Below are 16611 nucleotides of genomic sequence, written 5' to 3'. Positions count from 1 at the left end.
TAGATCATTCATTGTCTTGAAATTCAAATGGGATAGCTTCTTGTGCCATAGCCAACTCTCAACTGAACTTGCTTTGCTGAAAAGACAAGTAATAGATTCTGCATCTGTAGAGTTGAAGTCAGCTAAGTACACATTTCCTTTTCTAACTCCAGTTAGAACCACTTTGTTGTCTTTCTTACTAGTGACAACACAGGCTTCAGAATTGAAGGAAACTGTATTCCCTCTATCACATAGTTGACTGATACTCAGTAGGTTGTGCTTGAGACCATCAACTAATGCAACTTCTTCAATGATGACATTCCTTGTTGAAATCAAGCCATATCCCATAGTAAACCCTTTGCTGTCATCTCCAAAGGTTATGCTGGGGCCAGCTCTCTCTTTAAACTCTGTGAGCAGGGAGAAATCTCCAGTCATGTGTCTTGAACAGCCACTGTCCAAGTACCATAGATTTCTTCTATTTTCCTGCACACCACAAAATCAATCAATTTGATTTTGGTACCCAAGTTTCCTTGGGTCCATTCTTGTTAGCCTTTCTCCTAGACTTCATTCCTCCTGCATCTTTAGACTTAGGTGAGTTTGAGTCAACCTTGGTCTTAGATGTGGTTGGTTGAGGTGTAGGGTTAGTCACAACATTATCCAGCACATTTATAGTATTATTAGGCATGGATTGTGCATACATGTTATTCCACATTGGCATATTGTATGGCAATTGAGGCATACTGAATGCAGCAAGATAAGAATTGTTAAAATATGGCATGTTTGCAAAATGTGCATAAGGATTTTGTTGAGACATAACAGGCAGAGCATGTAGAGGTGATACAGACATGTTAGGCATGGAAGAGGGTACAGTTATGGGAGATTTCTTAATAGATTTACAGTTAGCAGATAGATGATTAACACTACTACAATGCACACAGCTTTTTCTAGGAGCATACTTGTCAGGTGTGTAATTGTTATGTTTGTTAACTCCTACCTTCCCATTTCTGTTGGATTTCCTTTTGGATTCCTTTTTATCCTCAACCATCTTGAGCCTATTGTTTAACTGTTCTAAGGTCATGTGCCCTACATTCACCTTTCTGACATCTTTGGATGTGCTTGCTCCTTCTTTGACAAAGTTCTTTGAAGTTGAACCAAACTTTTTGTTGAGTTTCTTTAGATTTTCTCTTTTAGAAACATCTGCCTGTTTTAATTGAGGAACCTTCAACGGATGTTCCTTTTCTTCCTTCAACGGATAACTTTCATCATCCGTTGATTCCACATCCGTTGACAGTCCATCAATTAATTCCAGTTTCTTTTTATTTTTATCCCAGGCAGTTTCACAGAATGATTCAATTCCTTGGACTTTGGCAATTTGAGCACTTACATCCCTAGATGTTTTCCAGGCTTTAATCACCTCTTGCTCTTTCTCTAATTGATTGGAAAGTATTTCTACTTTCTTAATAGATTCAGCTAGTTCATTTTCAACAGATACACAATGCAGCTTAGTCTTTTCTAGGTCAATTAACTTATCTTCTAACACAGCATTTCTATTACTTAAAAACAGATTGTTCTCTTTAATCCTACTATTTTCTTTAGCAAGAGATTTAAGAGATACACGCAAATGATACAGTTCAGTAGACATGTCATTAAAAGCATCATTGCACTCTTCTTTAGTAAGCTGTGTTATATCAGTAGTAATTACCTGGTTGCTTGATGAACTAACTTCATTCTCCTCAGAATCAGCCATGAGAGCCAAGTTAACATATTCCATGTCTTCATCCTCTTCTTCTCCATCAGCTGCCCAGTCTCTTTCTTGAGTAATGAAAGCCCTTTCCTTCTGTTTGAGCAGATCAAAATATTTCTTTTTGTAATCTACTTGTTCAAATTTCTTCTTTTCAGAGGTTGGCTTTCTGCACTCACTTGCAAAGTGTCCACTCATACCACAATTAAAACACTTGAACTTGGATTTGTCCACCATGTTCTTATGGGGTTTAGTGGCTCTAGTGTTTTTCCTGAACTTCATCTTTGCAAATCTCCTGGACAGAAATGCAAGATGCTCATCAATACCATCAGAGTCATCTTGACTGGAGTTGTCTTCATTTTCAGCAACTTGCCCTTTACCCTTGTCTGATTCTGGATTTCTTACACCATCTTTGGAGCTTGATGTAGATCTCACAGTTTCTTTTCTGCATTCTTTCTCATTTTCAGCTACCAATGCAACTGAACCTCCTTTCTTTCTCCCCCTCTCCAATACCTCATCCTGTTCCAACTCTAGTTCATAAGTCTTCAAGATTCCATATAATCTTTCAAGAGTAAAGTCCTTATAATCTTGAGAGTTTAAGGAAACAGTCATGGGTTTCCATTCCTTTGGTAAGGATCTCAAAAATTTAAGATTTGAATCCTTCACCTGGTACACTCTACCATACAGCTTCAGTCCATTCAACAGTTTTTGGAATCTATTGAATGTGTCATTTAAAGATTCATTTTCTTCAAAATGAAAGTGCTCATACTGTTGAATGAGAAGCTGCATTTTGTTCTCTCTTACTTGTTCTGTACCTTCACACAGCAGCTGAACTGTGTCCCAAACCTCTTTGGCAGTTGAACAATTTATCACATTATCAAACATATCCTTGTCAAGACCATTAAACAAAATGTTCATAGCCTTCTTATCCTTGTGGACTTCTTCTGTGTCTTCCATTGTCCATTCTGCTCTAGGTTTTGGAATGGATTGACCAACAGCAATTGTGGCCGTAGCAACTGTGGCTACTTTGTGGGGAATGTGAGGACCATTCTCAATGCAGTTTACATAACCTTCATCTTGGGAGAGTAGATGAAGGTGCATTTTCACCTTCCAGTGGTGATAACTGTCTTTGTCAAGAACTGGGATCTTTACTCCAATATCCTTCTTACTCATCTTTGTTAGATTCCAAGATCTTTAAACTCTTTGTGTGTCAAGAGCCTGCTCTGATACCAATTGTTATTCCTAGAAGACTAACAATGAGATTTACAGAAGGGGGGTTGAATGTAAATCTCAAAACTTTTTCAAGTTTTGAGCAGTTTATAAAGTTGTGTGTTCAAGAAGAACAAGTGTGTGAATTGCTTTAAGCTAATACAGACAGATATATATTCAAGCACAAATGTAAAGAACACAACAGACCTTAAAAACTTTTCTGGTGGATTTGTTGTTCCACCAGAGATGGTATATTAGAAAATCTGTGTTCAACAATGTTGATCACAGCTGCATCCTAGTACAAACTAGATGAATTTTCTCTCAAGATATTTCTTGACAGCTCTGGAAAAATTCTTTTTAATTACTAGCTTCTTCTTGGTTCATATATATTACCAAGTGTACAAGTGAAAAACAATATAAAATTACAATAGTAAAATAAGTTCTTCACTTGCTTCTTTTCCTGTTCACTCAAGTACTTTGTTGACTATTGCAACTTTGTACAAAAGAAGAACGGCTGCTTTTTCTGTTGATCCTGAAATTCGGCTACCACATCTCAGTTTTCTCTGTCAACCCACGTGCCTCTGCTTGTAGGTACAACTACCACTTATCAACGGCTGATTAGCAGAACATCCGTTGAAGCTTTCATCCGTTGATGACTTCATCCGTTGAAGGATGTTATCCGTTGAAGCTTTCATCCGTTGATGCTCTCATCCGTTGAAGGATGTTATCCGTTGAAGCTTTAGAGACATCCGTTGAAGCTTAGCTTCTCATCCGTTGAAGGTCTTTTAAGTCATCCGTTGATACCACTTCATTTATACAAAATTACAAGGCATGAAATATTTACAATTGGCCTTCCTATCTGCATATCATCTAGTAGTCAACATGACTCATAGTTTCTCTCAACTTCTAAGAATTACAATTTTAAATACAGAGACTGAAATATGCTACAATACTAGACTTATTTCTAAGTAAAGCTACACCATCAACGGATAGCCAAAGTGGTCTTATCCGTTGAGGCTACAGACACTAAATTTCTACTTAAGTGTTTTGTTAAACATATCATCAAACTAATGCACATATATTCCTAACACCTATTTATAGGCTCACTAGAACATAGGTAGAGAAATCCAAAGGCCAAATACATGAACATAGGTAGAGAAATCCAAAGGGCAAATACATGTACTTGAAAAGCCAAAAGTCAAGAGTTATGACTTTAGAAAGTCAAGAGGTTGTTCTAGAGTATTCTAGAGACATCCATATTCTAACACTCCCCCTTGGATGTCCAATTTTCAATAATCGTGCCTCGTTAAAACCTTTCTAGGAAAAAACCCATTGGGAAAAAAAATCCTAGTAAAGGAAAAAGAGTACATCGATTTTGAAAAGTTTATTTCAAGTTCTTAAGTCGACACATGCCAATCTTATGTACCAAACTTTCAAAAACTAATGGGGGTAGCGAATTCGTGAATAGATCTGCAAGGTTGTCTCTTGAGCGTATCTGTTGGACTTCAATTTCTCCATTTTCTTGAAGGTCATGTGTGAAGAAAAACTTGGGCGAGATATGTTTAGTATTATCACCTTTGATATAACCTTTCTTTAGCTGCTCGATGCATGCTGCATTATCTTCGAACATTACTGTTGGTGTCATGTCATGATGCATGCCACATGACTCCCGAATGTGCTGACATATTGATCTCAACCAGACACATTCTCGACTAGCTTCATGGATTGCAAGAATCTCTGCATGATTAGAAGAGGTATCAACTAGAGATTGTTTTACAGATCGTCATGAGATGGCTGTATCCCCATAAGTGAACAAATAACATGTCTGTGATCGAGCTTTATCTGGATCAGATAAATATCCTGCATCTGCATAACCCGTTAGCACTGCTTTGGATTTATTAGAAAAAAATAAACCCATATCAGTTGTGCCTCGAAGGTACCGAAAAATATGTTTAACACCATACCAATGCCTCCGAGTTGGGGCGTTACTGTGTCTTGCTAATAGATTCACAGAAAATGCTATATCGGGTCGTGTATTATTAGCAAGATACATAAGCCCGCCTATAGCACTGAGATAGGGTACTTTAGGACCGAGTATCTCTTCATTTTCCTCCTTTGGTCGGAACACGTCCTTTTTCTTATCAAGTGATCGAACATTGGAGAGTTAAATGGATGTGATTTGTCCATGTAAAACCGTTTCAAGATCTTTTCTGTGTATGATGATTGATGCACAAAAATTCCATTTGGAAGATGTTCAATTTGTAATCCAAGGCAAAGATTTGTTCTCCCAAGATCTTTCATTTCAAATTCTGCTTTTAAGTAATCAACTATTTTCTGGAGCTCTTCAGGAGTTCCGATGATATTCAAATTATCAACATACACAGCCACTATAGAAAATGAAGATTCTGTTTTCTTTATAAAAATACATGGACAAATAGGGTCATTCTTGTAATTTTCCCTTAGTAAATATTCGTTTAACCTCTTATACCACATTCGACCAGATTGCTTTAATCCATATATGGATCTTTGTAACTTAATAGAATAAAGATCACGAGAGTATAATTTAGATGCTTCAGGCATTCGAAATCCTTCAGGAATCCTCATATAAATATCTTTCTCAAGGGAACCATACAAGTATGCTGTCACAACATCCATTAATCGCATTTCTAATTTTTCAATAACTGTCAGGCTAATAAGATAACGAAAAGTTGTAGCATCCATTACAGGGGAATATGTTTCCTCATAATCTATGCCTGGTCTTTGTGAAAATCCTTGAGCAACTAAACGTGCTTTATATCTCACAATTTCATTTTTATCATTTTTTTCGCACAAATACCCATTTATAACCAACGGGTTTAGTCCCTTCAGGGGTTCGGACTACAGGTCCAAAAACTTCATGCTTGTTAAGTGAGCTCAATTCCTTTTCAATTGCTTCTTTCCATTTTGGCCAATCTTCCCTACATCGACATTCTTCGACAGATTTTGGTTCAAGATCCTCGTCTTCCATCATTATATCAAGCGCTATGTTATATGCAAAATTTTCATCGATGATGATGTTATTTCGGTTCCATTTCTTTCCCGTGACAACATAATTTATAGAGATCTCTTATATTTCAACATTTTCAGGTACCTGGTCCTCTTCTGGGGTTTGGTTATTCATGTCACGGGTCTCTTCTAGGGTCTCTCCTTGAGATTTTATTTCATCTATTTGGGCATCATCATATTTTGCTCCTTTTCTTTTCTGAGGATTTTTATCTTTGGAACCGATTGGTCTACCTCGCTTCATGCGAGGTCTTGACTCATTTGCCTTGATAATTTGTCCTTCAGGGACTTCAATTTTTGCAGGAGCATTTGCAGCTGGTATGTGTGACTTAGTCACTCTATTGATATCATTGAATGCATCAGGCAATTGATTTGCTATGCCTTGTAAATGGATTAGTATTTGAACTTCTAGTTCACATTGGTTTGTACGAGGATCAAAAATGTTCAATGTTGGTGCATTCCATGTAATTTCTTTCTCCAGCTGCTTATTTTCTCCCCCTGATTTAGGGAAAATTTTAATCTCTCCATCTAATTTTGGAAAAACATTTTCATCAAAATGACAGTCTGCAAATCTTGCAGTAAATAAATCACCTGTCATTGGTTCAAGATATTTGATTATTGAGGGAGATTCATAACCAACATATATTCCCAATTTTCTTTAAGGACCCATCTTTGTGTGTTGTGGTGGGGCAATTAGGACATATACAGCACACCCAAATGTTCTAAGATGGGAAATATTAGGCTCTCTTCCGGAGACCAATTGCAAGGGAGAGAATTTGTGATAGCTTGTAGGTCTGATGCGTATAAGTGCTGCTGCATGTAAAATGGCATGTCCCCAGACTGTAACTGGGAGGTTTGTTTTCATAATTAACGGTCTAGCAATCAATTGGAGTCTTTTAATAAATGATTCTGCAAGACCATTTTGTGTATGAACATGAGCTACAGGATGTTCAACACGTATCCCAATTGATGCACAAAACTCATTAAAAGCTTTTGATGTGAATTCTCCGGCATTATCCAATCGAATTGTTCCAATATTATAATCCGGAAATTGTGCCCTTAATCGGATTATTTGCGCAAGTAGTCTCGCAAACGCCATGTTACGAGATGACAATAAGCACACATGTGACCACCTTGTTGATGCATCGATTAATATCATGAAATATTTAAATGGTCCACATGATGGGTGAATGGGCCCACATATATCACCCTGTATTCTTTCTAAAAATTTAGGAGATTCTGTTCCAATTTTTGCTAAGGAGGGTCTGATAATCAATTTTCCTTGAGAACAAGCAGCACAAGAGAATTCATTAGATTGAAAAATCTTCTGGTTTTTCAATGGATGCCCATGTGAATTCTCAATAATTTTTCGCATCATAATTGATCCAGGATGCCCTAGCCGATCATGCCATATAACAAAATTATTTTTGTCAGTAAACTTCTGGTTTACTGTGGCATTTACCTCAATATTTCGAATATTGGTATAGTATAATCCGGAAGAAAAGGCAGGAAATTCTTCTATAACACATTTGCTACCCGAAGTGATACTTGTAATATAAAGAAATTCTTTATCCCCTTTATTCACCGTTTCAATGTGATATCCATTTCTGCGTATATCTTTGAAACTTAATAAATTTCTTTGTGACTTTGGGGAGAACAACGCATCATTTATAATAAATTTTGTTCCTTCGGGTAGTAATATAGTAGCTCTTCCGGAGCCTTCGATCAATTTTATACTCCCTGAAATTGTGCATACATTGCCTTCATATTTATTTAAAGAGGTGAAATATTTTTCATTTTTAAGTATAGTGTGGGTCATTGCGCTATCTACAAGACAAATATCTCCCTCTTTTGTTATATGCCCAATGCGAGAATATAAAATTTCCATATTGCTTCAATAACAGATAAATATATAATTAGTAAGGATAATCATAAAGAGATACAATCATATACATGCGAATGTAAAATAAAGCAAATAAGTACATCAAGCATTTTGTTTGTCATCTAGGGTAATGATGCCATCAGGAGTCTCATAAAAATCAGTGGTATCCAAATAAGTCATTGTTAAGAGATTGTCTGCATGTTCATTATCTTTGAAAACTAAATTTGCTTCAACATTCTTGCCTTTGTCCTTCAGGGACGCTTGATATAGATCAGCTAGGTGTTTTGGCGTACGGCAGGTACGTGACCAATGGCCTTTCATTCCACATCTGTAACATTCATTTTCAACAATCTCCTTTCTTTTATCAATGTTTTTCTCCAACTTCTGGTTGGGATTAGATTTATCATGCTTGAAAATAGGGTAATTTTGGATTTGAGATCCACGACCACGGGTTCCTTGTCCATGAGCAAAACTACGTCCACGTCCACGATTACCACCTCGTTCACGCCCATAATTGTATATTGCCGCATTCGCTTCAGGGAATGGGCGAGATCCTGTGGGGCGAGACTCATGATTCTTCATCAAAAGCTTATTATTTTGTTCAGCAACAAGGAGACAAGAAATCAAATCTGAATATTTTGTAAAACCTTTTTCACGTTATAAGTTTTTTTCCATCATATCCGCATCAGTAATATGCTTCGCTAACACTTTTATAATAAGCACATTCGGTCAATATTTAAAAATATGCAAGGAAAACACATATGCATTAATATTTAAAAAACTCATGATAATATAACATGATGATGGTGCATTGAATTCAATCTAATGGCACATTGAATGCAATCTACTGTATAAAATGGTTAATTATAATAAAGTCAAATCTGACCAGTTTCAAAGAATACCAATTTACTCTATGAAGATGATTTTATCTAAAAAATTATAAAACACGAAAAATGTAGAAAATTCCGGGACCTTTCCAGAATGGTAAGGCTCGTTAAAATGAACAAGTAACGAATTCCGAAAACAGATATTTGTGAACTGTAGAATCAGAATCAGCTCCTAATTATGATAGTATTTTGATATTTAAGACATCGAAATCGCATTATATGGTAATGGAATGTAAAGACAAAAGGTAGATATCGAAAAGCGATTTTCAGAATGGTATGGCTTATAATATTTGAACTAATATTCAATTTAATATGAATTTTAGAAGTCACTGCATATCATCCTGAATCATACAATCAGATTACACAAAATGCAGATTTTGACATACTTATAAGCAGATTTTGGAAAAACGCAAAGAAGAAAGATTGTAGATAATCAAAAAGTCTTTACAACGAGTATAAACTCAATAAATTCCGATGAATAATGAATCAGATACAAAATATACAAGAATCAGACACATAACAAACACATAAAGATCATCCATTTGCAACCGAAGCAAAGTAAACTAAAAATAGTGTACTTACCTGGTGGACAAACTAAAATAACGTAGAATCCTTCTTCTTCTTGAATTTCCAACACCTATTTACACTTTGATGATCTTCTTTCAACACTTAAGTAAAATTGATCTCCTTATTTTATAAGCAAATCGTGCTGATAACGTATTAGAAATATATTATGATAACTATATTATAGATACGTGAGAAAGAGAGAGATTAAGAAGAAAATATTGTATTCATTCAAGTGTGTCTTACAAAATGAGATTTGAGTCCTATTTATAAGCTCACTAGAACATATGTAGAGAAATCCAAAGGCCAAATACATGAACATAGGTACATAAATCCAAAGACAAAATACATGAACATAGGTAGAGAAATCCAAAGGCCAAATACATGTACTTGAAAAGCCAAAAGTCAAGAGTTATGACTTTAGAATGTCAAGAGGTTGTTTTAGAGTATTTTAGATACATCCATATTCTAACAATTAGAAATTTATAAATGGCCAATACTTATTCGATCCCATATATATTATAAGACAATGACTAGTACCGGTCTTTAATAAATTAATGCTCAACTTCAATCTTAACTACAAAACATAGATAATAGATGTTAAAATAGTTGTATTATATAAATGTAATCTTATATAAATACTATAACACTATAAAAAAAACTAATTCAGGCATACTGATTAGATTACGCTTGACAATACAACAGTTGTCTAATTTTTTTACACAACTATTTATATTTACACCCTAAAAAAATATTGTCTAACCAACTTCACTAAAACAATTTTAAAACCGTTCTCTAATAAACCAAATCAGACAAATATTTTAAAAAGCGTGTTGCGTGTTAAGATTTATAACAATAACTAATCTCAAATAAATGTTGTATGTTCTGTTTTAAAATTATATTAATTATGACATTATAAGACAAGTGTTTCTAGGCTTCTAGAAAAAGTTTTAAAACATCTAATAATGATTTAAATTAATCGTTATTATTTATTGGTGTTTTACAACATTTTGTTTAAAATTTATGTTGTCTTCAAAATCTCGGACAATTTATTTGAAGCGTGATCTGAGACACGTATCAAACATCATCTTAATTCTCAATCAAATTAAATTTTAGGGCAACGATAAGAAACTGTTGTGTCTTTCAATTTTTCTTATAATATAAATATATAGGGAGGTTTACTTTTTTTTGTGCAACTTAAAAACTAAAATAATTCACAAAAAATAAACACATGTCCCGCAAGGGTTGACTCAGTTGGTTAAAAAGAGGATAACTATCCTCTTGGTCACAAGTTCGAATCCCACGGAAGGAGAATTTATGATTATGTCTACTGAGTCAGAGCATGTCGCTTAAATGCGGTTTAGCTTAGTTCACAAGGTTTGCAGGCTATTGCGTGAACCCGTAGCGTTTACCCAGTGCGCACCCAAAGGGTAGCGGCTGCGGGTTACCTACGATAAAAAAAAATGAAACACAGGATTAAGAAAATAACAAATATATTATCAATATTGTAATAGATATTATGTGTTTTTTTTGACTAATTTAACTTATATGTCTTACAACTGAGTATCTGTGAGTGAGAATCGAACCCATAACCGGGTATAACAAGAAATAAGTCTTAATCACTAGAACTATCTTGCGCTCTTATGTGTTTAAATCATTTAGTAAAGTCGGATGGAAGAAGAGGTGGTATCAATCTTCCTCGACAATAAATCAACTCATACGGATATGAACGAAAACTTAAATGAATGAAGCGTACTCATTATAAAGAAATAATTACCATGCTTACCTTTATTGATTTGACCGTTCATTCTCTTTTTTCCTTACACATTCAGAGATACGTATTCTAGTCAGTATATAGACTATAGCTACTCACTTCACCTCTGTCTCCTCCTAGCTTCATACTTTTGTATTTTACCTCAACACTTAGATTTTTATACAAATCCTCTACACAATTCTTGGGTTTTGTTCCATTTTATTCCGTTTGAAACTCACCCTCAACCATTATATTTGATAAAATTTATAAACAATTTGAGTTTTGATTTAGGGGAGAATATATTAAGAAAATGTTAAATGCAGAGTTTCTTTTTAAATTTCAGAGCAAATATGTTCTGAAAAAGACATTATTATTCTCTCATTAAATTTTTCAGGGATTACTGATGTACATTCAGGCAGGACAGTTTAGTCTTTTCATATATTATTACTCCGTCTGTCCCATTCTCCCATTTATTTGTATACACTTTCCTTTTTTGGATGTCTCATTTAATTTTATACATTTCAAACTTACCAAAAATAGTAAAAATTTAATAATATAAAAATCAACCACATCCACTACTTTCTCACACTACACTCACTTTATTCATTAAATATTGATTGGCCCCACCACTTTACGCAACTTTATACTTTTTCTCACCAAATTACATTTTTTCTTTCTCTCTCATTCCACTATCTTATCAAAACTAATATTATTTTAATGAATTTCTTGTCCTGTGTACCTAACCATTTGTATAGAATTGGTCGGGACGGAGAGAGTATAATATAAGTATAAAATAATTATAATACAAGTATAAAATCATGAAAATTGTCTCCAGTATATTGCAGATTTTAGAGCGACTTGATTCTGTAATTTGGTATCAGAGCTTAGACGCTTAGACTGACATATAATTCAAGTTCGACTATCTACCACACGCAATATTTACTATACCTTGAGGTTTAAACATATTATATTAAAATTAGTGCAAATGTTTCCTATAATTAATATTAAAATTCTTCTAATTTTGAATAATTGAACGAACTGCAATTTATTCTCGAAAATATTAAAATTCTGCAATTAAGAGATCAATACAAGTTACTTCAAAATATCTATAATTCATACAAAATTTCTAATAATTTCGAATCATGTAAATATTTCAGAATATGTATATCATTTTAAGTAAAAAATTAATCTAGGGTTTGCAACCCTAAAAGAAGGGTTCCATTAAGGGCAAATACACAATCAATCACTCATCAAAAGGTTGTACGAACTACTATATGCTGCAACTGGCATGGGGTTTACTGTGCGGTAAATTAATGTGTTTCCGATTTAGAAAAAGAGTGGTAAAAGTTTGTTGTGCTTTTACAGACCATTGAAACAGAAAATTTTAAATTTGAAAGCACACCTATCAACATGATAATTGATTAGTCTGCATTCTGTAACAGAGGGAACTGGGGAAGTGAATCTAAGAGAAGACATCCTTGGATGGGATTCTGCCAGAAAAGTCAATGAAAAATTTATCACTCTAGCTATAGTTAGTAGACCCTGGACCAAATTAAGTAATATAGTACGTCTGTTAATTCAACTTATGATATATTTTACATGTTTCGTTCGATCACTATTGTTTAGTTGGCATGTTATCAGAGTATGTTATAATCTTGAATTCGAGTATACAATTATAGCCTCGATGATTGGCGTATAAAACATGCACCTAGATTAATCTTCGATACTGTTGAAATTCGAAAAACTATTTATTTAATATGCGGTGTAAGTATTCTGAAAAAAAAGCTTATGCGGTGTAAGTATACTATCAGTGTTATAGTGTTCTAGTGAATTAGTTATAAATATTATAAAATATTAACTCTTGGTGATATTTGACATGATTTTGAATTTCAACTCTGACAATAATCCTTATCTTCCTTCCTTATAATTATTATATTAATATATTTGAAAAGATATTGACAAATAGTGGAACAAAGAGAGAGAAATGTAAAAAGAAGAGAGAGAAATGAATTTTTTATTGCTAAAAATGTTATAAGGGAGCACTAAAAGTTTTTTATAGATAAAGAATGAAACTTATGTCTTAGTGATATAAGGAAGTATTAAGACACTGTTGGTATGTCATTTTTTGTCAAAATCCTTATAATTGAACTTAAGAGCTCGTATAAAAGAGCTGAGAGCTGTTGGACTTGCTATTTTCATTTTTAACTTTCATAATAATTTAATTATTTATTTATTTGTCTTATATATTTATCTTTGAATCTTAAATATAATATATGATTTTAAGAACGTCGTTTATTTTAAATATATTTGCGCTTTAAATGTTGAAGATAATATATATCAATACTACATGTTGTTGATATTATGTGAATATTGTAACTCTATATAACCAGGGTCAGCCGTGCCATAGTGCAAGTAATGCGATCGCACTAGATTCACCGAGATTAGGGTCCTTTGCTTTTAAAATTGCAACAAAAAATATTTCAGATGAGGTTTGTATTTATAAGTACTATTTCAGTTTTGACTTGATTTTCTAAAATTAAGGTCATTAGTGTTATAATTTTTTCTTTTAAATTATAAATTATACTTTAATTTATATAAAATATTTATTTTTAATTAATTTTTTCATTTGTCCAATATAAATTCTCACACTATGCTATCCAGTACGCACCCGAAAGGTAGCGGCTGCGGGAACGAATATAATTTTGCTGTGGTAGAGTGTCGTTAAAATTGGGGTGAAAGACACAGGTCTTTCTTTGTGCATAGCACACAAAATTTAGATCTCGAATTGTGTAGCAGCATCTAAAAGATGGTCTCAAAGGTGAAGTCTCTGCTGTTTCTATGAAAGACAAAATTGTCTGTGCTGAATAGGGTTTTCAAAGACAAAATAAGCTATTAAGCTGCAAATCGACAAACTATTGTACTCAGGCAAGCACATGGTTTTTGTGATACACATTCATGATTTATATCAAATTCATTAACATAAGTCCCCTGTATCTACATAATCAATCAATAATAAATTTTATGATTTCAACTATAATAAGGCCAATTTAGGCCCTGTTTGGTATTGCTGTTACAGAAAATTACAACAGTTTTTTACTGAAAAGCTGTCATAAATGTGTTTGGTAAATTCCAAAAGCTGTTGTCTGGAAAAACGTTTTTACTCTAAAAACTGCCGTTAGCAAAAGCATGTCCCCCGTGCTTTTGGAAAAAACTATTTTTCAGCTTTTACAAGAACTAACTATCAATTTCACCATCAAATCTTCTCAAAAATATTATTTTTATATATTATATCTCAAAATATGCATAAATTACAAAAAATTAACAAACACTAATCTAATTTTCATACAACATTTTTTCCACCGGCACTTTTTCTCACAGCATACCAATTTACAACGGCACTCCCAAACGGAGCCTTAATATATTTTGACTTGTAAACTCTGCATCTCTAGATCACCCCATTTATATGCACTGCTTAAACTGTCTATAAATTTAGTCGGTAACTAACTTTTAAGTTGCAATTTGAAGAATTTATCAGTATCTAATTTCCATTTCAATATTGTTGTCAATATGAAGTACTTCATGCATAGACTGATAAATGCATACATGATATATGTATATATAAAAGCCTGAAACCTATAGTGTGCAAAAGCTGTATCTTATTAGTGCTGCAAAAAAGCCTGCGATGTGCCCTTTATTTAATTTCTAAGAATACCATACAATTGTGTTATGTATATATCTATAAACTGCATCTAAGCCTAGCTATATATATACGAACGTACAAAGATTTTGAGTAGTAGGTCTTAGATAAGGCCAAGTACTGCCCTATATTTTCTGCTCCATATATATATATATATATCTTACCCTACAATCAACATAAAACATATGCCTCCCTATATAATTCATGAAAACACACTCAAATGTATGCATTAAGTTGTGCAAATCAAAAGTCAATTAAATTTTCATAAATAATTAAAATATTTTCAAAATTTTACTTACTAAAACATATTAATTAACTTACCAAAAACACCTTAATATATTATTATCTAATCACTTTTCGACTCATTTTTATCATTTCCTTAAGAGTATAAATTGTGTTACTTGCCTCACAGGGTGACCCTGATTATAGGCGAGTAATACTTGTGCCTAGGACCCAGACATTCAAGTGTTCCAAAAATTTCTAACTTATTCAAGTAAATATATATGCTATTGCGTGAGCCCGTAGGGTTTACCCAGTACGCACCCTAAGGGTAGCGGTTGCGGGTTACCTACGATAAAAATATATATATATATATATATATGAATTTTCATGATATATGTATATTAGAGCCCAATAAACTGATTTCAACTAGGCACTCGAATCTTAGGGCTGACCCTGTTGCCTCGTTGAATTAATGAAGTGAAACCTTTTCTGGATCATGGCACATAAGCCCAACATGCTTTGGAGGTAGATCATAGGACTTGAGGAGAGATGCTTGTTGATGACAAGCCCAGCCCACTTTTATACTTTTTGTGCCATATTGGAAATATTCACGATATTAAAAAAATTATTGTACTGCTTACCATCACTCCTTCCCTCTTGGGCATTCATCTAAGAATAATGTTATACACATAAAAAAAAACGTATAAAAAATTGTTATAAAATGAGGTGGAAAAGTGATGTGGGTGAGTTCATTTTCATTTAGAAAATATAATTCTGATACGTGACATTTTTTGACTGTTTTAGGAACATTTTGCGCCTCTAGCATTTTTCATAACAAAATGGATCGATTTCAATTTGGATATAGATTAAAAAATTTAATTCCAACAAAATCAAATATATTTATCTTTGTATAAATACCATTTAAAATAGTTCATAGTGATTAAGCAAATTTTAAAAAACAATTCATCATATTTTCAAATTTAATCATGTTTTTTAAAAACATAACAAAATAACAGAAAATTTATTTTACCTTCTCCCTAAATTAATTATGTATCATGTCTCCTAATTTACGTTCCAAATTTTAGAATAGAGCCTATCCCTTATAGTTGATATCACTATTAGACACATAAGTATATCAAAAATTTAAAATGTGTGCATTCTAATTTCTCTTCAACCATACTGCACATTTCGAAAATTCTAATTCAATTTTCTCCGATATATCAATACCTATTTTGAAAATTCTAATTCAATTTTCTCCGATATATCAATACCGTGATTTTCTTATATATTTTGTAATTTCACTTTTCTCAAGACATTACAACTTATATACAATGTGACCACTAAAATTTGTGTGATAAATTACATACATAGTTGCCCCCAAAAATACACACAAATCTTATTTATGCAGTTCATGTAAGTTTTGATGGTTCTCTAATATTAATGTTTTTTTATATGTAATTAACATGAATACACACATTTTTTTTGGCAAAATTTGAATTCTTCGGTTCTAAATATCTTTAGATCAAGAGATCACTCCTAATTAATTAGCTAATTCGACATCTTGATATTTGTCTAATTAATGTATATATTATAACAGTAGAGTAAAGTTTTATGGAGTCCACCTTTAATTGGAGT

At 33.2% G+C, this 16611-nt stretch overlaps 1 protein-coding gene across 1 annotated transcript; it reads right to left on the bottom strand.

Annotated features, from left to right (window-relative positions):
• Positions 1 to 6035: 6035 nt before the first annotated feature.
• LOC141696586 (uncharacterized) lies at positions 6036 to 6569 on the bottom strand. The gene has a single exon (XM_074500711.1). It carries the CDS (start codon positions 6567 to 6569, stop codon positions 6036 to 6038), a length of 534 nt encoding a protein of 177 aa, XP_074356812.1.
• Between the last annotated feature and the right edge of the window lie 10042 nt (positions 6570 to 16611).

Source organism: Apium graveolens, chromosome 11, assembly GCF_009905375.1.
Source record: "Apium graveolens cultivar Ventura chromosome 11, ASM990537v1, whole genome shotgun sequence".
NCBI classification, from domain to species: Eukaryota; Viridiplantae; Streptophyta; class Magnoliopsida; order Apiales; family Apiaceae; genus Apium; species Apium graveolens.
This window is presented reverse-complemented; position numbering and strand designations above follow the sequence as displayed.